Source organism: Arvicola amphibius, chromosome 5, assembly GCF_903992535.2.
Source record: "Arvicola amphibius chromosome 5, mArvAmp1.2, whole genome shotgun sequence".
Classification (NCBI taxonomy): Eukaryota; Metazoa; Chordata; class Mammalia; order Rodentia; family Cricetidae; genus Arvicola; species Arvicola amphibius.
This window is the reverse complement of record NC_052051.1, coordinates 134,971,574-134,995,609: the sequence shown is the minus strand read 5'-3', so window position 1 is coordinate 134,995,609 and position 24,036 is coordinate 134,971,574. Positions and strand designations below refer to the sequence as shown.

General features: G+C 42.4%; 1 protein-coding gene across 5 annotated transcripts in view; it reads left to right on the top strand.

The window, feature by feature from the left end:
* Smim3 (small integral membrane protein 3) overlaps positions 1-21,718 on the top strand; it is a 60,886-nt gene extending 39,168 nt beyond the window's left edge. For 4 of the 5 annotated variants that reach the window (XM_038330271.1, XM_038330273.1, XM_038330274.1 and 1 more), the window contains one exon: positions 20,414-21,718. In XM_038330271.1, the coding sequence (XP_038186199.1) occupies positions 20,414-20,603 (190 nt within the window). In that variant the 3' untranslated portion in view covers positions 20,604-21,718. Of the gene's footprint in view, positions 1-14,110; positions 14,207-20,413 lie in introns of all 5 variants that reach the window. The other variant, XM_038330275.1, reaches the window with a different exon arrangement.
* The last annotated feature ends 2,318 nt before the right edge of the window (positions 21,719-24,036 follow it).

The following is a 24,036-nucleotide window of genomic DNA, read 5'->3' as shown; positions in this document are numbered from 1 at the left end:
AAAAATAACCTCAGTAGCACAGACTCTGAGAGAAACAATTAATAAATGGGACCTCCTGAAATGAGAAGGTTCTGTAAAGCAAAGGACACGGTCAACAAGACAAAATGACAGCCTACAGAAAGGGAATAGATCTTCACTAACCCCACATCAGACAGAGGTCTGATCTCCAAAATTTACAAAGAACTCAAGAAATTGGTCATCAAAAGAACAAATAATCCAATAAAAATATGGAGTACAGACCTAAACAGAGAAATTACATTGCTGGTGGGAATGCAAGCTGGTATAGCCCCTTTGGATATCAGTGTGGTGATATCTTAGAAAATTAGGAAACAATCTTCCTCAAGACCCAACAATACAACTTTTGGGTATATATCCAAAGGATGCTCAATCGTGCCACAAGGACATGTGCTCAGCTATGTTTATAGCAGCATTGTTTGTCATAGCCAGAACCTGGAAACAACCTAAATGCCCTTTGACCAAAGAATGGATAAGGAAAATGTGGTACATTTACACAATGGAGTACTACACAGCAGAAAAGAATAATGACATCTTGAAATTCGCAGGCAAGTGGATGGAGCTAGAAAGCATAATTTTGAGGGAGGTAACCCAGACCCAGAAAGACAATTATCACATGTACTTACTCATAGTTGGTTTTTAAACATAAAGCAAAGAAAACTAGCCTACGAATCACAATCCCAGAGAACATAGGCAACAATGAGGACTCTAAGAGAGAAATACATGGATCTAATCTACATGGGAATTAAAAAAAGACAAGATCTCCTGAGTAAATTGGGAGCATGGGGACCTTGGGAGAGGGTTTATGTGGAGGGGAGAGGCAGGGAGGGGAGCAAAGAAGAGACATGATACTGGCAAGTCATTGTGTTGGTTTTCTGGTTCCCTGCCTTTATGGTTCACTTTCTGTTTTGTGTGTTTTTTCTTTTGACTGGGTCTCTCTACCCTTTTCTGTCCTGGGACTCACTATTATAAACCAGGTTAGCCACAGATTAAGATAGATCCACCTGTGTCTGCCTTCCAAGTGCTGGGACTTAAGGCATGTGCTACCATGCCTGCCATGATTCACTTTCTGGAAGATATTTGCAGTCATACATCTTCAGACACCCACAGTGCCCATGACTCAGAGCTGTCTCCTCTCTGCCCTGTATCTGTAGAGGTAGCAGCCCCACTATCTGCTCAGATTGCTGGCAGAGCTGGATAAGGGCCACACCTGCAGGATGCCACCTGCCTCTGTCTTTTCTCCTGCTGTGGCGTAATTAAGCCTGCCTGCTAGCAGGAAGTCATTTCTTTTATTGCCTCCTTCCTCAGTAGGTCCTTGTGGTAAAACCAGTTGGATGACCTCTTAAACCCTAACTCTTCCCTTCAGTTCTGGTGTTGAGGGTGAGCTGTTTTAGAGGAAGGTCAAAGCTTGGGACAGACCATGGTTATCAAAGGCTATCAAAGTTACCACTGTGGTTGCCTCCACTGGATTCAGATCAGTTTAGACCACTAATGCCTCCTAGTTGTTAGGGCTTCTGACCTCTTTTTTTTAAAAGAGTGTCCCCCCCCTCCCATGTTCATTTGATCAATTCAATTCTATGGCACTGTGCACTGCTTTAATAATGACACAGATACTTATTAATTATGAAACCTTGGCCTTTAGCTTAGGTTTGTTCTCAACTAGCTCTTATAACTCAAACTAACCTGTTTCTATAATCTCTATTAATCCAAGTTCTGCCATAATATTATTATTTTAAAAACTTTTATTTTATTCTGCATCTCCGACTTGCTCTGTGTCTCTCTGGTACTTACATCCTCCTGAGTTTCTCTCTTTGTTCAGAAGTCCTGACTAATTGCTCCTGCCTAGCTATTAGCCATTCAGCTCTTTATTAAACCAACCAGAAGGTGCCTTTCACACAGTGTGATCAAATATACCACAACAAACTAAATATCCCACAACAAAGTGCAGTGCTATTTTAGGCCCACTTGTTCATTTGACTCCCACAGGTGTTGTGCCACACCCCCTTCTGCAAGTGGAACTGATGCTGGGAGAGACTAAGCCTTTGCTGAAGATGCCAGGACTCCACGTGTCCCAGTACAGCCTGCAGCTCAGCACTTTGGGGCTTTGTGATCTGCTCTGCTCAGCCCACTTCTCTTCTTTCCTTTCTCTTGAATCTCCACCTGTCCTTCCAACCCATATAAAAATCCCTTGCCGTCTGTAGTCCTCTTTTTCTTAGGCAGAGTGGAAGGATGAGGGCCACTACCTTTTTATGCACCTGTTTGTTCTAGGAGTCTCTCTGTAGCTTCCCTGTATTCTCATGTAAAGATGACATGGAGTAGTGCATCCCAGCACCATCACCTTGTTATAAGTGTGTGTGTGTGTGTGTGTGTTTGCTATGGGGTGTGCATGTGTGGAGATCAGAGGACAACTTTGTCATTTCTTTTCTTTTACCTTTATGTGGGTTCCATGGATTGAACTCAGGTTACCAGGTTTGTGTGGCAAATGAACTTTACCTGATGAGCCATCTTGCCACCCCCATCTTGTTTTGTTGAGACAGCATCTCTCGATGGCCTGGAACTTGCCCAATAGGCTAGGCTGACTGGAACCAGCCTCAGGCATCCTCTTGCCACCATCTCCAAAGCAATGGGAGTACAAGCAAGTGCCACCATGCTTGGCTTTTTTTTTCTGAGTACTGGGGATTGAACTTGGGTCTTCATGCTTATGAAACAAGTACTTATTAAACTATTTCTCAGCCTGCTTTCTTTCTTAATTGCAGTACTAGAATTGAATCTAGGGTCTAATATGCTAGGCAAGTGCTCTACCACTGACCTACACACCCAGTCTGATTTTTTTTTTTTTTTTTTTTTTTTTTTTTTTTTTGAGATTGGGTCTTACTGTGTATCCCTGGCTGGCCTGAGACTCACAGAGATTCACCCACCTCTTCCATTTAACTGGGGATTAAAAGTGTGTGTCAAATATGTCTAACTTGACAGCTTGCCTCCTTAAGGGCAAAAACTTTTATTTGTTGATATATCTAGTCATACTCCCTTGTCTCTAGTGGTAGTAAGAGTGCCATCTCTATTTATCTAGTCAGACTGAATGACTATCAACTTCGTCGTTGGACCAGAGTAAGCTTATTAACTGTATCAGTTGATTTAAAAAATTTTTGGTTTGGATTATCATCTGTCTTAGAAGGCTTTATATTGATAAAATATTCAAGGCTGTATTGGTTTTAAAAGAGGTTTATTGGGATTACTGCTCTAGAGGTTTGAGAGCACGACACTGGTTTCTGATGAGGGCTTCATGGTGACACATGACTCATGGTAAAGGAGAAACAGAGATGTGTGTACCAAGAGGCTAATAAAGAAGCATGTGGTATGACCTTGCTATGTAATAACCTGGTTTCATGGCAGGAACCCATTCTGGAACACTGGCCTAATCACTCAAAGGTGGTCTCCCGTGACCTTATTTATTATATGCCCCCAGGCAGTACCACCTCTCAGTGCTGTTCCCCTGAGGAACCTTGGGAGGCAGACTCCATCTGAACGCAACGCCATTTGTTGTCTTTGTTTACAAAGTAGAATTTCTTTCCTAGTCTAGGATGCTAGCAGACTTTAGCTGAAGGAGGGGAAGATGTTTGCTTAGGTTAATGTTCTTTACAGACAGGAATTTCCAATCATGATAAGAGTTAGTATTTGTAGAGCTCTTACTTTGGGAGAGCAGTATTATGTGCTGTGTGTGATTATCTCAGATAATTCTCTTAATCCTGAGGCAGATACTTTCCCCCCATATTTGGTTTTGTTTTCAGCTAAGTAAATAGAAGCATGAGGAAGTTCAATTAGCATACTTAAGGTTGCTTAGCCAGAAGGTAGTGGGCCTGCATTTTAAACACATGCTTCCTGGCCTCAGAGTCTGGGTTTTTAACATTCATCTGTAGTGTAAAAATAAAGAAAAGGGTCTTTCTATATTCCCTTTGCTGTTAAAGTATTCCCTGCACTTGGAAGAGTTCCCATAGCTTCATCTAAATAGAAAATCTTGTGACTTTGTTCAGTCAAATGTTTATTCAATATCTATTGAGTAGTGGAGATTTTATTTTTTTGAGACTGTTTTGCTATGTAGCTTTGACTATCCTGGAACTGGAACTTGCTAAATAGACAAGACTGACTTGGACTTTCTATAATCTTCCTGCTTTTGCCACTGAGTGCTGAAATTACAAGCATGAACAACCAGGCTGGGCCCATTTAATTTCTTCAGCTATTAGTTTGCCCTGTGTGAAATGGATGATAGGTTATGTGTTTCATACAGTGTGGTATCTAAAGTCTGTGCACATGTCTAGAACCCATTCATTTCATTTCTAGAGAACAATCTGGTGGATGTGGTATTACCATATTGGTTTTCTATTGATATATAACAGATTATTACAAACTTGGTGTTGAAAAGGAGCAAATTTATTATCTTAGCTTCAATAGGTTAGTAATCCAAGCTGTCTTTGGTGATTAGAAATAATGCCTTGCCTCAAAGAAATCCTGAACCTTCTTACAATCTTTCTACTCGCTCTGTGCTCTTCCTTGACCTTAGGAGTAGGGGTGGCACTGTAGATGTATCAGTGGAGGCTGGGGACACTTTGGTTACTTATTCTCTTCATTTTTACCAATTGTAGCTCTCTGTAATAGTTTCCTCCCTTTTTCTTTCAAAAAGCAGCTTATTTGATGAGGGTAAGAGTTCGGCTTATCTGTGAGTATAAGGATTAATATTTAGAATATAGTTAGAGATTACATTGGTTAGGAAAATGGCAGAGTTGTTCGTCAGGGGAATCCAGTAGACTCCCCAAACAATATAGGCTATGGCCATTGACCTTGGTTGCCTCCCAGAACTTGAAGATCAGACTCTGATAAAGACACCACATGCTTTGGACACAAGACTTTGAGGAATTGATCTGGAACCGACCTGGAAGCCTTTTTCCTGAGGATTAACTCTCATAGGATCTGAAGGTGCTATGCAAACTCCAAGAGAGAAAAACAGTCGATAATTCTACCCAGCTATAAAGTTCATGAACCACAAGTGACCAGCATGACACAATATCCCTAAGGGGAGGTATGTGCTGGAGAGATGGCTCAGCAGTTAAGAGTTCTTGCTGCTCTTCTAGAGGACCTGAGCTTTGTTCTCAGCACTTCCATGGTAGTTTATAACTTCAATTCCAGGAGATCTGATGCCCTCTTCTGGTCTCTGTGTGCACCTGGCATGCACTTGGTACTCATACATACACATAAAATTAAATCTATCTATCTATCTATCTATCTATCTATCTATCTATCTATCTATCTATAATCTAATCTATCCTCTCTCTCTCTCTCTCTCTCTCTCTCTCTCTCTCTCTCTCTCTCTCTCCTCTCTCTCTCCCCAGTGGTGTAATAGTGGCACTTTTATCTTGGGGGTAACCAACAGTATTTAATTAGACTTAAGAATCATTCATTAGGAAGGAATTTGTGCCTTGTAACAGCCAACTATCCATGGCTGGAGAGGTCGTAGGCCCTAGAGGAGAGCCTCCTCTTGGCGGTTGTCCTAAACCTTATTTTTAAAGGGCTTCTTATTGACTGTATTAAGCTCACTGTGATAATTTTATTAGCCCCAAGTCCTCTAGAGCCTTACTTAAATGAAAATGAATAACCTTCAAGGTTTACCTATTTATTGTCTTCATTAACTTTGTTTGCATCTGGGACTAAAGCCAAAGGGCTGAAATAGCAAGGACAGGATTGCATTCATCACTGATGCTGATGGAACCTTAGGTCACATTGCTGCGTCATTGGGATGCTCTTAGGCGATAGAATTTGTGGAGATCAATTTAGAATTCTCTTTGGGATGACTACCTTGTAGCAACATCCTATTTATAATTGTATATATTGTATTTTCTTGTTTTCTAATGCAATTATTCAGTTATTTTCCCTCTCCTTCCTGCCTTCCCCCTTTTCCTTCCAACCCCCCCCCCCCTTTATTTCTGTGCTAGGAATAGAACCTGGGCTCCATGCAGGCCAACCACTCTACAGCCGAGCAGTGCTCCAGCCTTATTTTCCTCTTAGAAATAATACATTATAGAAAGCTAATAACAGGGGGCTGGAGAGATGGCTCAGAGGTTAAGAGCACTGTCTGCTCTTCCGGAGGTCCTGAGTTCAATTCCCAGCAACCACATGGTGGCTCACAACCATCTGTAATGAAATCTGGCTGCAGGCATACATGGAGGCTGAATACTGTGTACATAATAAATAAATTTAAAAAAAAAAGAAAGCTAATAACATCTGTCCCACAGTTAGTTCTTAGAAATAATACATTATAGAAAGCTAATAACATCTGTCCCACAGTTAGTTCTTAGAAATAATACATTATAGAAAGCTAATAACATCTGTCCCACAGTTAGTTCTTAGAAATAATACATTATAGAAAGCTAATAACATCTGTCCCACAGTTAGTTCTTAGAAATAATACATTATAGAAAGCTAATAACATCTGTCCCACAGTTAGTTCTTAGAAATAATACATTATAGAAAGCTAATAACATCTGTCCCACAGTTAGTTCAAAATTCCTTGGTTTTATCATTGATTGGGAGAGCTGTGTTATAACCTCCCACTCTATGAATTTGGCTATTTCTTCTTAAAATTCTGAGATTATGTACATAGAAATTAAAAACTGTTTTATCTTTATGGTATTTGCCCTCCTGCTTTTTGCCTGGAAGTCTACTTTGTCTGATAATATATATGAACTTTAATTTACTGACACTGTTTGGGGAAGAGAAAAATGAAGTAGTGTCTTCCCCTCCCCCCCCCAATATACTTAAATTTCCTTAATGGCTGCTCCAAGGATGGCATTTATTCTTGATTAAAGCCAAGTCTACTATTGTTTTTCTTTTTTTCTTTCCTAGACAGTGTCAGAAAATCAAAGTACATTACTTTGGTTTCTTTTGCTGTTCATTATTGCTGTTGAATATTTTATTTCTGTATTTTTGTCTGGAAATATCCTGCTTCACCATCAGTCATGGGAGTTATGTCTTTCACCTGTTTAAGCCCTCACTGTTTCTAAATGTTGTTTCTATTTCAAAGCTGGCAACCAGTCAACTGTTTCTCATTTGACGATATTTTTCTTTATTTTTGAATTTCAGCAGATTCTCTGTAACACACTTTATTTTACTTGTCTTCATGGGGTCTCAGGAGCTTTAGTTTGTGAACTGATGTCTTTCCTCAGCCTTATTGTTTATTCCAGCCTTGTTTCTGCACTCTACCCCCACATCTTCAGTTACCTGTGCTTTGTAGTCTTTGTATCTTGTCACAGTGACCCGAGTGTGTCCTGAGTCACTTACTGGCTTGGTGTTGTCCATCCTTAGGTTTTGCTCTGCTCCATTTTAAGTAATTTTCCCTGATGATGAATCTTCAGTCACCTCTTCAACTGTGTGTGCTGCTGCCTTTTCGTTCCTAACAGTGTGTTAGGTCCAGTATTCCGATATGGAAATCTAGTATGTTCTTTCTCTTTCATTTTCTCCGGCAAACTTACAATCTTGAATTTTTTAAAAAACGTAGTAATGAGCAGTGTTAGTGTATCTCATGGAGCCCAGGCTGGCCTGAACATACATTGGTAAAACGACTCTTGAACACTTGCCCCTCCTGCCTTGTCTCTCAAGTGCTGGGTTATAGGCAAGCCACCACGCCTGACCTGGCTCTCTGTTTTCTGTTGTTTTGATAGTTTTGTTCGTGCTATACTGTCTCTTTTGCATTCCTGGTCATTTTGGTTTTATGCTGTATGTTTTTGGTTTTTTGTATGTTAATGACAACCCGAAACTCAGCATGTTTGATGCTCTTGCCTCCAAGAAGACACATTTTCTTGGGCCAGGTACTTGGAGATGCTTGAAACCCAGATTTGCAGGAATTTTATTTTAGGGACTTTGCTAACTCACAGAGGCCATGGTGTACTGGGAGACCTGGTGTACTTCCAACACATCAGTAGCACTGAGTGCTCTAGTTCCAAATCCAAGGCCCGTTCCCCCTGTCCATCGTGGCAGTCTTGGCTCCCTTACCCTCTCGCGTCTGCCAGAAGCACTGCTCAGTCTCCATTTTCCATGAGGGAAAATGCTGCCCCTAATTGCCAAGCTCGCCTCCTTTGATTTCTGTCCTCTCCCAGACGGTCTCCTGTAACGCTTCATTGTTTGTTTGTTTTTAACACCTTTGAGCTGATGCTTCCCTGCCTTTCTAGAAAAACGATTGGTTCATTGTTTGCTTTACCATCATCAGAACTGGAACTCTGGATAGTTTTAGCTTACACATATCTTCACTCTCTACATCTGAAAAGACCTTTGGTCAGAAACAGTAAGAATCTGCCCTCTCTGGGAAGAGAGTGGTGGGACTGACGTGGGCCAGCTTTCTAGCTGGGCAGTACTGGCTTATACCGCTGGGCCACGCCAGCTTGTGTGCAAGGCTGTGTGGATTCTGAAAGGAGCTTTAGTGCAATAGTGACTACAGGAGTGGGGACCAATGTGGGGATTCTGCTGTCTTCTAAGTGTGTTGATCCTAATTGCACATTTTGGAACTACGGAAATAATCCCAGGATGAGTGTAGGGACCCACTGGACCTACTGCGAGTCAGATGTTAGCCAGAACTCCATTAATCACCTGACCTCCATAAGCCAAGCCCCAACTTTAAAAGGAAGGCCACATGCTTCTTGGGGTCTCCTGGAATCAGTGTTAATTCTGAACTAGTATCCAGCAGACCCCGGAAAGTCTGTTTCCTTTCCCCCTGTGTACAGTTACCCTTGGAAAAGGCTGTATGTCCCTCTGTGGAAGGACTGGAGAAAGGTTAGCTGTAAAACTTCTAGGTATTTTAGCAAAATCCTTCATACTTCAGAGCTTCGAGACCCTTCCTGGTTAACTTCTGCTTTCCACAGCAGGAAGCAGATACATCCTGTACAGGATTGTTGGGGAGCTTTTGTGAACATATGGGGCCAGGTTAGATAAAACTCAATATTTGCATTCACTAAGCAAATACAAACACTATATAAACTTGCTATTTTTTTTAAACAAATGCAGTTTGTTACACAAGTATAAGGTTTATGATTATATGTTTGAGAAGTCTGAAGGGAAACCTCACCTCTCCATGCTTCTTGGGGGTGAAAGAATCATAAAGAGTAATTAAGTTATTTCAAAAGCAGCATTTAAAAATAAATTTTATTTTTTGTGTTTTACCTGTACATAGGTCTGTGCACCACATTAGTACTTGGTGCCTGTGGAGGCCAGAAGAGGGCATCAGTTCCCCTAGAAATGGAGTTACAGATGGTTGTAAGATGCCATGTTGGGTGCTGGGAATTGAACCTGAGTCCTCTGCAGGAACAGCCAAAGCCGTTTTTTTTTTTAATTGTTTTTATCTTGTCCATTTTAAACTAAAGGAAAAAAGCCATTTGACAGTCAACATCTGAGAAATTTTAATTTATGAAAATTAGGTCACTTAAATGTGCTGTGTTATTAGTTGAGCACATTGATCCTGTCTTTTGTCAAAGAACTTGGTTGCTTAAGAAAATAGTTCTGCTGGGCTCTTGTAGACCAGGCTGGCCTTGAACTCACAGAGATCCACCTGTCTCTGCCTCCTGAGTGCTGGGATTAAAGGTGTGCGCCACCACCGCCTGGCTAAGGAAATTTTTTTTCATACAATATACTTTGACCACTATTTCCCTTCTTTCATCTCCCCCCAGATCCAGATCCTCTCCTCCTCCCACCCATCCAGCTCCATGCCTTCTTTCTCTCTGTGCAAAATAAACAAGAGAAACTACATTTAAAAAAAAAGCTGTAAGTTACTCTTGTTAATGAACACAAAATTCAGTAGTTATTTTGAGATTATTGACTTTCAGTAAATTGGCTAAATCAATTCAGTCCTCCTACCATCCCACACCTAGGAGCTGCAGGCCTGGGGAGGAGTTATGCCATTTCCTCCTCCTTCCCCTCCTTTTCCTTCTCTCCCCACTCCTTTTCTCTGTCTGTCAGTCTGTATTAGTGTGTCTGTGTGATGGTGTATGTATTGCATGCATGTGATGTGCACACATGTGCATGTGAGGCTGGAGGAGGATGCTGAATCATCTGCTCTGTTCCTCTGCACCTTATCCCCTGAGACAGGATCATTAACTGAGAGCCAGGACGGCAGCCGGCAAGTTCCGGCAATTCCCTTCTGTCTGTTCCCCACAGCGCTGCGATTGTAGCTGTGTGCATTGCCTTGCTTGGCTTTTTATTCTTAAATATAACCTGTTGAGTTCATATAATGCTAATGTTACCTGCACATGTGTTTTCAGAGCTGACTTTTTGGCACTGGACAACTAATTGGTGTTCTCTTCCCTTCCCGACTTTCCTCACTTGCCTGTAGTCCTCTGTGTAGGCCCTGTGGGCCTTCTCTGTCCAATTAGGCATATGCATTGATTGGTGTCATCCTTGTCCAGCTCACCCTTGGGCTGGTATGTTGTTTAGACTCAATGAATATAGCTTCTCACAGCAAACTCTCTGATCCCCTGGCTCTTAGTTTTCCTGCCCCCTTCCACATATTGAGCCTTGGAATGTGTGATGTGGGAATGTGTTGTAGTTGTCTTCATAAATCTTAAATCCATTTCTTTGTTCTACATGTTCCTTCCACAGTGCATTTAATTTTAACTACTTATACATAGGCAAAAGATGGTAAATGGAGAATTCCCTCTAAATATTCTCTTAGAGGACACAGTTTACTTTACTGCATATGCACCCTAATCAGTTCAGGCTGGATCACCCCTCCTGCTTTCTTACCTAGATGTATTGGGAATATGTTTGACTGCATATTGTCCAAGGGGGAAACTTATCCCATTGTCCAGTGTGTATAGCTCGATGCAGGTAGGAGTCCTAGGCTGAAAGCAGGTTGTCAGGTGCCTTTTTGCAGAAGGGTGTACATAGTAAGTGCAGGCAAGGGTCTCAGACTATCAAATATATTATTAGAAGAGTGCTGTGTGCAGTCAGCTCTGGTCTCTGTGCTTGTCTGTTTCACCCCCTTCTGAGTTTCTGAGATAGGCTTTCATGTTTCCTAGGCTGACTTTGAACTTCTAATCCTCCAGCCTCTGTCTCCAGTGCAGGCATTGTAGTTGTGTGCCACTGTGCTTGGCTGGTAATACAACTCTGGAATGCATGTTGAAGTTTATTGTTCAGTCATGAGGTAAATCAAGTGTGCTAGTTCAAAATGACAGCAGTTCAGACTGACTGCTGTTTACTGCCTGTAGTCATAGAAACTTCATATTTTTATCAATGGTAGGATTAAAATTATGACGTAAATGGTTGGGGCCAAATTCCAACATGAACAGTTAATCAGAAATTACCAGCAGTTTGTCTGTGAAGTCAGTGATAAGGAGGTTGATTTATTACTATTCATTAGATGTGCCAAGATACACCTTTTTATGTAGTGATAAGGGACCGATGCACCCGGATGTTAAAATGAGGCCAAACAGAAGCCAGCCTCAGAGGGTGAGGGCCCTGCTTTTCTTCAAGTTTTTAAACCATGAAATCAAAGATGCTGAACATGATTTGTTTAGTTCTTATTCAGGGGACAAAGTTTTCCTTCCATTGTATTTGGAGCTTGTTACCTGGGAAGAAACAGCCTGCTGAAGGCCAGAGAGGAGTGAAATGTAGACAGAGCTGACCCTGCCCATGCGTTTGCCTGAGATTCCTCCAACAGTTGCTCAGGAAATGGACAGGCTCAGGGAGAACATGGCAGAGTTTTTATTAGAAGGAGAAAAACCTTTAATTTTAGAACATGTAAATTTTGCATTTTGTTTTAGTATAGCTTTTTTGTTTTTTATTTATTTATTTATTTATTTATTTATTTTTTGAGAGAGGTTTTTTTCTGTGTAGCCCTGGCTGTCCTGGAACTTGCTCTGTAGACCAAGCTGGCCTCGAACTCACAGAGATCTGTCTGCCTCTGCCTTCCGAGTGCTGGAGTTAAAGTCATGTGCCAGTACTGCTTTGCTAGAATCACTTTTAATTTATATTGTGTTTATATGCTTAGGGTCTCAAGGATATTTATTCAACCCTTCAGAGTGGACAGAAACTTAAGTTGCTCATCCTTCTCTGTCTTCTATTGAAGCGTTTTCTCTGTTCTGTTTCCACCCTTCTTTTTGTTTGTTTTTGTTTTGAGACAGTGTTTCATGTAACCTAGGCTTCTAATTCACTTGCCCTGTAAGACAAGGGGCTTCTGACTCTCCTGTCTCCCACTCTGAAGAGCTGAGACTGCAGGCATCTCCTCAGTACCCAGTTTATGCTGGGGTCAAACAGGGCTTTGCTCTCACAAGGCAGGGACTCCAGCAGAGCCACATCTCCCACCCACACTGAAACTATTTAAAAACACTTTCATTTGTGCTGGGGAGAAGGTTCATTGGCTAAAGTGCTTGCCACAGAAGTGTGAGGATCTGAGTTCAGATCCCTAATGCCTAGGCAAAATTGTTGGGTGTGGCATTGCATGTGTATAATCCCAGAGCCAAGAGGTGGAGCCAGGAGGATCTGGAAGCCTATTGGCCAGACCGTCTAGCCAAAATTGTGAGCTCCAATTTTAGTGAGAGACCTTGTTTTAAAAAATAAGATGGAGACTGGTAGAAGAAGATGTCTGACATGGACCGCTAGCCTCTATGTGCACAGTTGGGGGCTCATGAACACTGCCTCCCCCACATACATGTGTACACATGTACTCAAATGGACACAAATCCCATAACCCATTCATTTGCACCAGAACAGTGCTGGTATAGTCTTGGATGTGGGTTATAACAAGTGTTTATTTACACATCTTGCTTGCTTAGTTTTGTAGGAGCAGGGGTATGATGAGAATATGTGTTTAACTGAGGATACAATACCAGAATACACAGGTTTCTCCGCTGTGGAGTGGGATTCAATGCTTACTTCAGAAGGGTAGGAGCCAAAGTGCTGAAGGCCTCCTACTTCACAGGTTCTGTGACACAGGACTGACTTAAGCTTTCATGTCCATGATTTCTTAGTGTGGATGAGCCCCAAAGCCTATTTTACTGTAAATGACAGGCTTTGCTTAGGAAAGATCTGTCAGGGAAGTTGTGTTCCCGGCATCTGAAGTTCCAGAGACTGTTTGATGTTAATGGACTTCCTGGAAGACTTTTGTGGGGTTCCTCAGGCCTGAGGCAGGCTAGCTGTTGATGCAATCAGGAGACCACAGAGCGATTTCTCCCGCCCCCTTGTGTCCTGAACAGTTTGTGTCTGCTGTGAGTCAAGATTCTGTGTCTTTGACTTTGGAGAAAGTGACGACATCTCTAGGGCTGAGTCAAGCAGCCTGTGCCTCTCCCTTCTCTGCAGGCCCTGGCCTGACCGTCCTGGTGCTGGGCCCCCTGCCAGAGGCTCCCCATCAAGTCTGAGCAGCCTGGCACACTGGCACTGATTCTCAAATCTTAGTGCTAGAAAAGGCCTAAGACTCCAGAGACTGAGGCCAGGCCCTCCCAAACCTGGCTGTGTATTCACATCACCTGGGGAACAGGACGAGCTGTCTCCATCGTTCTTGAATCTTTCTGTCATCAAGGTTGAGGCCCAAGAAGCAGTGTTCTTGTTGTTTTATCCCAAGGTGATTCTTACTTCCCACAGTGTATAAAATTTGATGACTCTTGATCGTCTCAAATCTTAATTTTATTTAAAAATTATAGATGTAGTGATCCTTTTCAATACAGAAAAGCATAAAGGACTTCCCCTCCAATTCTATTTTCCCCTCTACTTAGTCAAGATAAAGAGGTTATAATAATGCTCTTCTTTAGAAAATTCAGATGGCCTAATAGCACAAAAAATAAAAAGCAAAAGCATCTTGAATTGTTGGTGAACTCTACCGGAAGGTGACTCCTATTAACCCTTTCTTTGGATGAATCACTCTTGCAGATATTTTCCACAGCTGTGCCCTTACTTTCCTATCTACTCAATCCACAAAATCCGAACTGAAGGAATTATTCTATGCACACTATCTTGTACTTTATTTGTCCTTTTTTCCCCACTTAAATTACTTTGGTGGGGGCTGAGGATGTAGCTCAGCAGGTCAGTGTTTGCCTAGCAAGCCTGAAACCCTGGGTTTGTTTTCTAGCACGGCATGAATTGAGCATCGTGCACACCTGTGAGCCCAGCACTTGGGAGGTGGAGGCAAGAGGATCAGAAGTTCATGGTCATCTTTGGCTACATAGTAGGTTCAAGACCAGCCTAGGTCACTGAGAGACCTTCTCATTTTAAGAAAATATTGGCAGCAGGTGGGGGTGGGTGGAGCTGGATAGATGGCTCCTCAGTTAAGAGCACTTGTTGCTCTTAGAGGACCTGGGTTTGATTTCGCCAGCATCCATGTGGTGGCTCACAACTGCCTGTAACTCCAGTTCAGGGGATCCCACTCTGTCTTCTGACCTCCATGGGCACTGCACACATGTGGTACACAGACATACATGCAACCAGAACACTCACACACATAAAATTAAAAAAAATCTTAAAAAATATTTTGGAGTTCACCAGTGTCAGATTATTGCACCCTTCCTTCCTTATCTCTTTCTCCCTCTTTTCCAACCCCTCTCTCAAATAATTTCTCTATGTTGCTTAGGCTGGCTTCAAACTTGGGTTCCTCTTGTGTTTGTCTCCAAAATACTGAATTACAGGCCTGTGCTTACATGCCCAGCTGTCAAGGGCTCCACTTCAAATCACCACCATTTAATTAACTTTCTTCCTTCTGAATATCTTGAAATGGAGATTAGCTTAAACAGGGATTCATGGAGGACACACTCAATCTGTATCTAAACCACAGCATATGGATATTTCTCGTTTATCTTATTATTAGTGGACAGTTTAATTGTATCCATCGCTACAGCAGAGAATGCAGAAATGTGCTGTATGTATGTGCTGGGTACTCCACTGGTCCTGGGTGTGATGGCTGCTAACTTAGAGTGCTAGCAGAGACACCGAATCAAAGGCATTAGGAAAAACCAAAAAAAAAAAAAAAAAAAGAAAAAAAAGAAAAGCTGGTGGTTAGGGAAAGGAAATAAGAATGGAATTGGGAATTTTACTGGGATGTAGGGTCATAGATGCTAGGTTAGATGGGCTATAGGAGTTGTGCCAGCCTCATGTTGCCTGGACACAGAATGTACTGCATTGTGAGGTGACCTGGGAGTCATATTCAACTCACTGGAGGTGCTGTAGGTTCCTTAATATATTTCTGTGCACATGTTAGACATTATTTTGTTTTTATTATAATCATATATAATCATACATAATAATAGGTTTAATTATTGCATTCTCATATATATGTTTAATCTGTTTTGATCATATTTCTTATTACTCTCTTGTTTCCCTCTTGCTTCCTTTGATCCTCTTCCTAACTAACCCCTATTTTTTACATTCATGTCTTTAAGAAAAAAAAAAAACCGCTTACTTTGTGTGTGTGTGTGTGTGTGTGTGTGTGTGTGTGCACTTGATGATACCATTTATGTGGAGGTCAGATGACAACTTAGGTGACTCATTTCTCTCCTTCCACTGTGTGAATCCCAAGGACTGAACTCAGATGGTCAGGGGTGAGGGCAAGTTCCTTTACCTGCTGAGCCACCCCACCACACCCCTCTATTTTCAGTGACCCATCGAGCTTCATTGCAGCTGTTTAGGGGACATGGGTGAAAAGTTATTTTCAGGAGCATAGGCTTCTTATTAATGGCCACACCACTGAAGAAAGTGTTTTTCCTGCAGCCATTGACTGCCCAGTGATTCTCTGGGAAGGGGGAGACTCCATGAACTCCCACTTATCCATGGCAGGATGTTGATGGGCCTAGTGTCATGTATGTAATGACAGCTGCTTTGATATTAAGAGTGAGAAGGCCATGGTGTATCCAGAAGGCAGCATTCCACCACAATCTTCAGCGTTCTCTGGCTCTCACGTTCTTTCTGCCACTTCTTCTGCAGTGTTTTCTGAACCTTCGTAGGAAGGTGACATAAATGTTTTATTTTTTTATGTTTTTATTTATATTGAGTGATGTTCAGTAGTCACTCTCAGCACTTTGACCAGTTATGAGTCTCTGTAGCTAGTGCGGCCCACTGTAAAAATAAGTTTCTCTGAGAGCAGCAGTAATTTATGGGTATAAACTTAATTATTTAGAAGGCAGTTTCATGGACACATCATGTTAATTTAGCATAACAGCAGTAGCTTCCCCACTGGGGCCCATGAACTCTCCATCCCCATGAGCTTTGGATGGAATTTATAGTATCAGATGTGAATTCCCTACTGTGGAGTGGTCTTTAAGTCCAATCAGAAACCCTTTGGCTATTCCTATACCAGATTTGCCACTACTGCACTAATGGGCACATCTTGCTTGACTGTTGGGCAGTGTTGCTTGCACTCGGGATCTTTGGCTCAGTAAGACTGTCAATGACAGTTCTCCCCAGCATAGAGCCTTCAGCACTATGAAGACTAGACAGAGGGAAGGAGCTTCATCCCAGTTCTGCATTGAGTTCTGTCTGTCCCATCCGGATCAGGGGCATCTTTAGCAGTGAGGTCTTAACTATGTCTGATGGGAAACCAACAGCAGGCACACTTTGCTTGCATGTTTTGGGAGTGTTGAGGGCGTTCGTGACTAACAACTTGTAGGGAGGTCGCCCACTCTCTGTCACTGAGATTTCATTTAATAATTTGGCTTCTGAGAATAGCTTTATCCTCCCATGAAGGGTATCTCTACTCAAATGCTTAAAAATATTTTAAACTCAGCTTTCCTTTTGGCCCTTTCACGCATCTTTAATTTGACCTTTAATTGTAGTCTTCCCAGTCCCCTACTCCACCTCATCCCCTGGCTCCCTCCTTGCCTAAACATTTTACCCCGTATTCCTATCAAATGTCTTCTCCAACCCTCACCCCTTAAAGCCTCTTTCCTCCTTCCCACAGGTTATTTTGTAGTTTTCTGGTGTCTACATAAATGCAAATGTATAAAAATTGGAAGCTAGGATCTTCGTATTAAGAGAATGCATATTTTTCTGGTTTCATACATATCTCTGCAAATATCATAGCTTTTTCTTTATCACTGAATGCAATTCCATTGTGTTTGTGTACTATGTAATTATTATCCATTCATCAGTTGATGGGCACTTAGGCTGGTTCCATTTCCTTGCTGCTATGAGTAGCATAGCAACAAACATGGATGATATGCAAGAATCTCTGTGGTTGAGTACAGAATACTTTGTATATATGCTCTGGAGTGGTATAGCTGGGTCATATGATTGTTTGTTTTGGAGACAGACTCTCTCTGTGTATCCCTGACTGGCCTGGGATTCATTATGTAGATCAGGCTGGTCTCTAAGTCACAGAGATTTGCCTGCTTTGTATCTGTCTGTCTATCTATCTATCTATCTATCTATCTATCTATCTATCTATCTATCTATCTATCTAATCTATCTGAAGCCTCTAGACCGAGTTTCATGACAGCCACACTTCCCACCAATAGTGAGTGAATAAGGACTTTCTTTCCTATACATCCTTGTCCTCTCAGCATCTCTCTCTCTCTCTCTCTCTCTCTCTCTCTCTCTCTCTCTCTCTCTCTCTCTCTCTCTCTCTCTCTTTCTCTCTCGTAGCCAATCTAACTAGGGTGAGATGGAATCTCAAAGTAGATGTAATTTGTATTTCCTTGATGCCTATGGATATTTTCTACTTAGAAAATATTTATTGGCCATTTGTATTTCACCTTTCAGAACTCTGCTTGCTTCCACAGGACGTTTTTGACTAATACATGTTTTCTTGTTGTTTACTTTTTCTTCTGAGTTCCTTGTGTATTCTAGATATTAATCTTTGTCAAATTTATAGCTGACAAGGATTTCCTCCTATTCTGTAGGTGGTATCTTTACTCAATTTCCACTGCCATCCTAAACTTTGAAGATTCATGAGGTCTTATTTGTCAGTTGTTGGCCCCTTTTCCCTATCAGTAACATTTTTGACAGAAATAATGATGTTGAAAATCTTCCAGGCTGCTTAACTGCTGGATCAAGTTTAACACTGAGTTTTCTATGTTGTTTTTGGAGGTGGTATCTCATGCAGTTCTTTCTGATGGTTGTTAGGATATGTTAGTTCTGGACAAAAATTAATATAGACTAGGAAAAGAAGATGGCATTGTGTAGTCATGTCCTAAAGTGTAAAAAGTTTCACAGGGGCTGGAGAGATGGCATGGCAGTTGATAGCACGTCTTGATCTTCCAGGGGACCAGAGTTTGATTCACGAAACCAACATCTAGGGGGAGTCCATACCTCTAGCATCTGAGAGAACCTGCACTTGTATGTACATACCCACACACAGACACATGCAGCATTGCTCAACAGGTACATGCATAATAACTTGTTAGAACAGAAATACTTATTAAATTGTTGGAACCTAACTACTTAGTACATGGAATGTAAGATACTTCTTTGGCCTGTGGTGCTTTGAAAACAACTACCAAGACACTGAGAACACTATGAACCAGAATATCTTACCCATCTGAATTTAGTTATATTTTTTGGCATGGTCTTGATAATGTAGCTCAGGCTGGCCTCAAACTTCTGATGTTTTTACCTATCTTCTCAAGCCCTTGTATTACAGGCATGTTGAAAAATATTTTTTTAAGATGCAAAGGAGAGATACCAAACGGACATTGGTTTAAGCAGAACCTGGAAATTATTGGCTCATATGCGTGGCGTGTCTAGGGTTGCAAAAATGGCATCAAACTTGGCTGGGTTCAGGTACTCACTATCAAGTGATATCAGGTGATAACTGTCAAGGCTCCACCTGTGTTTAACTCTAAGCCAGGTGCTCTGCCTGTGAACAAAACAGCCTTACCCTTTCCAGATATACATCCTTTCAATAGCCACCCTGACCCTTTCCCAAGAGCTTGTGCATAAAAGTACTGGAGAAGACTTTGGTGGACTGGTCTGAGTAACTTGTAGATTCCCAGTGTGGCTATTGATATTCACCATGCTATGCCTAAGTCAAATCCCATCCTTGTGCATAGTGGGTGTCCCGAGGAACCCACAAGGAATAAGTAGGCAGGCTTTCTCTAGAAAAAAGGAACTTGCCTCATTTGGTAGAGTGCTTGCCACGAACAACAGGGCCCTAGTTGAATCCCCAGTGTCTGTGTAAAAAACTGGGCGTGGTGGTGCACACTTATAATTCCAGAGCCAGGGAGCAGAGGCAGGCAGAGCCCTGGAATTGGCTGGCAGTCTGCCAAACTGAATCTACAAGCCCTAGGTCCCAGCGAGAGACCCCGACTCAGAAACCAGGTTGCACACTGGAACTGAGTGGTTACGGTGATTATGGATATGCACTTGCCATCTGTACCACAGAGCTTGGTGTGCCACCTTTTCTTGCTTGTGTTTCTCCATCACCATGTGATTGTCAATAATTTTAAGAAGCAGGAATGAAAGTGGTGTTTTTCCTGCCCTAGGGTTCCAGAGCACAATACACTAGGTTCTGTAGCGATAGAGGCTGTGAGGGGCCACAGTATACAAATCCAGGGGTCACCTAGATCTTTCCTTAAGGAATATCTTGTTTTCCTTAACCCCGTAGAACCCAAAGATGCCTTGAATAAGGCCCAGTATAGGGTCTTTCTTTTCTACTTCCCACCCAATTAAAAAACCATGGCTATGTATTAAAAAAAACTACCCTAATGCAAGATGGATAATACCTGAGGAATGACATCATGCATGTTCATGTGCATTTGTACACACATGTTCCCTCACATCCTCTCCCCCCTCCAAAAAAAGAATAAGCAATGGGACACAGAGCAAAAAATAGTGAATTATCCCTTTATGGACGAGGGAAACAGAGTGGTAGTTTAAACAATAAGCATAAAAAGTCCCCATCTATCTGGGTTTATTTCCTAGGCCTACTTCATGACACCTACATGGTTTGATTTTCATTTTAAATCAATGGAATATGGGAATCATGGGGATAACTGAAGATAAACACTAAGAAACATTAAATGAACAGTTATTGGACTCCCTCTTCATTGGATTGGTGGTTAATGGGCTAGAATGAGTTAATAGATACAAAGTGACCTGCTTAATGGGCAGGAAAGATAACTGTGGTTAAGAGCATTTGCTGCTCTTGCAGAGGACACAGAATACAGGTCAGGCAGCCCATAACCACTTATAACTCCAGCTGCAGGGAACCTGACATCATCTTTTGGTATCTGCAGGCAACCATATGAGTGTAGAGGTGTGCACTTGTATGCACACACATGTAATAAAATATTAAAAAGAGTTCTTGGTAATAGGACTCCCCAGCAAATGATGCCATTATCACCACTAATGATCGATCACAGTAACTCTGACTCCTGGAGATCTCCTTCCTAGGAGGAAGGCAGGGAGAGGGTGCACACAACTGACTCTTCTTTCCTGTCCATTCCAGGGCCAACATGGATGCGATCAGTCAGTCACCTGTGGATGTCCTGCTTCCCAAGCACATCCTGGATATCTGGGCCATTGTCCTCATCATCCTGGCTACCGTTGTCATCATGACCTCCTTGTTTCTGTGCCCCGCCACTGCAGTCATCATCTATCGAATGCGGACTCATCCCGTTCTCAATGGGGCTGTCTGAGACCCTTGAGAGTGGATGGCACCTGATAAGGACACAAGTCTCCCCCAGATTGTTCTCAGAAAGACTCAGGAGTTGGACTTGCATTTTAGTTTTGATTCTGCAGCTGGCCAACAGTGTGGATTTGATCAAGAGACCTAACCCTGTGGGTACTAGGCTCCTTAGCTTTCAACTAGTGGTCATGATCCCTCCATCCTACTTCACAGGGTTAAGAACTGTGTGACTTAGTGGAGGTGACAGGTGTTTGTGAGCAGTGAAGCCACGCAGATGTTGTGCCGTGCAATAAGAAGCTTTGAAGAACCAAAGACCCTTGGAGCTGCTGACGGTGAAGGAGGTGAGGGAGACTGGGAAAGAGCAGCTTTGGCCAGTCCGTGCCTCTCACGCCGAACGATGCAAAGTGTATCCCATCCTCAGCAAACCAAACTTTTTTCGTTTTGTGACACTTCTTCCGTTTTTCTCAGTTGGGGAGAGGGAGCTAGTATGGCAGGGGAAAGAGATGAGCACAAGTTTCAAAAACCTCTCTGCCAATTTCTGCCCTGTGTAACCCGAAGGAGAGCTTTGCCATAATTTAACAATGCCAAAAGAGGTGAGTGATGACCTGCTTTCTGCATGGAGCCTCACGTCTGTTAGCTTTGACACTCAAGCAGTGTTGGAAGTGCAGGGTGGCTGAGTTTTCTGCCCAGCATTCCAGCCCCTTTATGTATCACACAGTAGAGAATTTTCCCCTCTCTGAACTTTGTTATCATTAGCTTCATATTTTTGTTAATTTCTTGTGTCAATGAAGAACATAGGGCCATGCCCTGCCACTGAGCTATGTCCCCAACCCTTGTAGTTCCAGCAGCCATCTAAAGTACTTATTATTTGACGAGATTTCCCAGGACTCTTGAACCCGACTCAAAACAGCGATGATTATTTTAGATGCTATGGTTTATATTTATATGGAGATATTTCTAGACCATTAAAGCTTGCCCTTTGATACCCAAGTCAGGGGCATCTTGGGATTTGTTATGTAAGAAGATAGCATAGATATTAGGATGTTATTGTGTCAAATGATGCTTACTTTGATTTTACTTCATTGATGTATGCATCCAATTTCCAATAAAGTGCCTCACTGAGCATGTCTGAATTTTTCTTTGAAGAACATCTACCTGAACCTAGAACTAGAGGAAAGGATTCAATTCAACTGTATTTTACTTTTTCTGGTATCAATTCAGGGTTTTGTTCATGTTAGGCAACAGCTTTCCCACAGAGCTCTGGGCCCTTCCTTCAGGATGCAGTTTCTTGGAAGGATTTTTGCAGTTGTAGTTATGGTTTAGAAGACATGAAGTGTGATCCTGTCCTCCGCATCCTGGCTACCGTTGTCATCATGACCTCCTTGTTTCTGCGCCCGGCCTCTGCAGTCAGCATCTCTCGAATGCGGGCTCATCCGGTTCTCAGTGTAGTGGCCAGGATCACTCTACACAGTGTGGAGTGAGGTCTAGAGGCTGAAGGTTGCTAAGTAGGAGTGTAAGGGGAGGAGAAGAGGACAGAATCAAGGAGATGGAAAGACCCATGCACTATGAAGGAAGGGTCCAGTCACACGGGCTGAGGACTGAGCAGGCTTTACCAGGAAGCCAAAGCAGAGAGAACAAAGCTTCCCAGGGAGAGCACTGTAGTAAAGAGGCAAAGGCCGAAGGGGTGGGGAGACTGGCAGGGGAATGTATGTGTCTTGTCCACTTGGGCTGGGTGTTGGGTACTGTTACACTCCTGTCACCAAAGCACCTGACCCAGCAGGAAGGAGGACAGGTTTCTTTTGGCTCAGTTTCAGCTCATCATCAGGGAAAATGTGGAAGAGTTGGTTTCAAATGTTGTAGGGGGACCATCAGGGACAGCTGTTCCCATGGCTTTGATGAGGAAGCAGGGAACAGAGGAGTTCTGCCACCCTAAGACATTGTGTGCTCTTTCTGACTGTAGAATCGCCTGTCTTCCTGATTCAGAGCTACCACCGATCTGTTCTCGGACAGTGTAGTTTGGCCTTTTCTGGAATGCTAGGTCAGTATTGGAGTGTGTGTGTGTCTCTGAGGCTTGTTTCTTTGAAAGCATATGCATTCAGATGTACTTTATTCTGTGTATCTACTCGTTTCTGTTCTGTTACAGGCTTGTGCCACATCCTGCTTACCCAAAAGATATGTATTTGGATTGCTTTCAAATTCTTCTTTTGAATTAAGGAATGTATGACCATTACATATGCAGAGGTTTTTAAAATTGTGTGTGTGTGTGTGTTGTATTTGTGTATGGTGCATGCGAGTATGTGTGAATATTCAGGGGGCAGAGAAGGCTTGGTGTATTCGTCCTCTATCATTCTCTAACTTATTGCCCTGACACAGTGTCTCTTAATGATCTGCTTTCCATTTTAGACAGGCTGGCTGTCCAGCAAGTTTCTGGGCTCTGCCTATCCCTTCCCTGGAATTCTCAGTAAGGGGTTACCAGCACACACTTGAGATTTGAATGCAGGTCCGTATGCCCCACTGAACCATCTCTCCAGCCCTCTGTATAATGTTTTATATGAATGCTGCGTTTCATCTCTTAATTTATGTGAGTGCATATTAGTGCACATAGGTGGAGGCGAGAGGACAACCTGCTAAAATTCGTTCTCTCCTTACCGTGTGGTTCCCAGAGACTGAACTGAGGTGTCTAGGTTTGGCCGCAAATATCGTTACCAGCTGAGCCGTCTCACTGGCCTTGTTTGATTTTTCTTTGGTAAGTACCTAGCATCAGGAATGCTGGGTAATGTGGAATTTATGTTATCAAAGACTGGCAAACTATTTCCCAGCAGTGTGAGGCAAGGTTCTGCTTGCTAAGTGTCTTAAATCACATTTGGAATCCTTCCCCATCTAGTAGATATGTGAACTTTTAATTTGAATTTCCTCAATGGTGACTGTATCGTCAAAAGTGCTTAGTTGACATCGGTGTTTCTTTTTGCTAATGTGTCTATTTAAGTTTTAGCCCTGTTTAGAAAATCAAGTTGTTTGTTTTCTTACTATTGAGTTTTAGGAAATCTTTAGATGTTGTGCATAAGGTCTGATTCTTTTTTTTTTGATGTAAGATTTTTTTTAATACAATCTTTTCTCGTTTTATATAGTTATTCCTGTTCCCACTCCTCCTCTCCTCCTGCCCAACCTCTCCTCTGCCCTCCTATCCACTCCTCATTAAGGGTAAGGCTTCCCATGGGGAATAAACAAAGTCTGACATCACTCTGAGACAGGACCAAGGCCCTCCCCCCTATATCTTGGCTGAGCAAGGTCTCCCTTCAAAGAGAATGTGCTCCAAGATGTCAGTTCAAGCATTAGGGATAAATCCTGGTCCCACTGCCAGTGACCGCACAGACTGTCCAAGCCTCAGTGGATGCAGGTTCCCCCAGCTTTCAGTTCAGAGTCAGTGAGCTCTCATTAGCTCA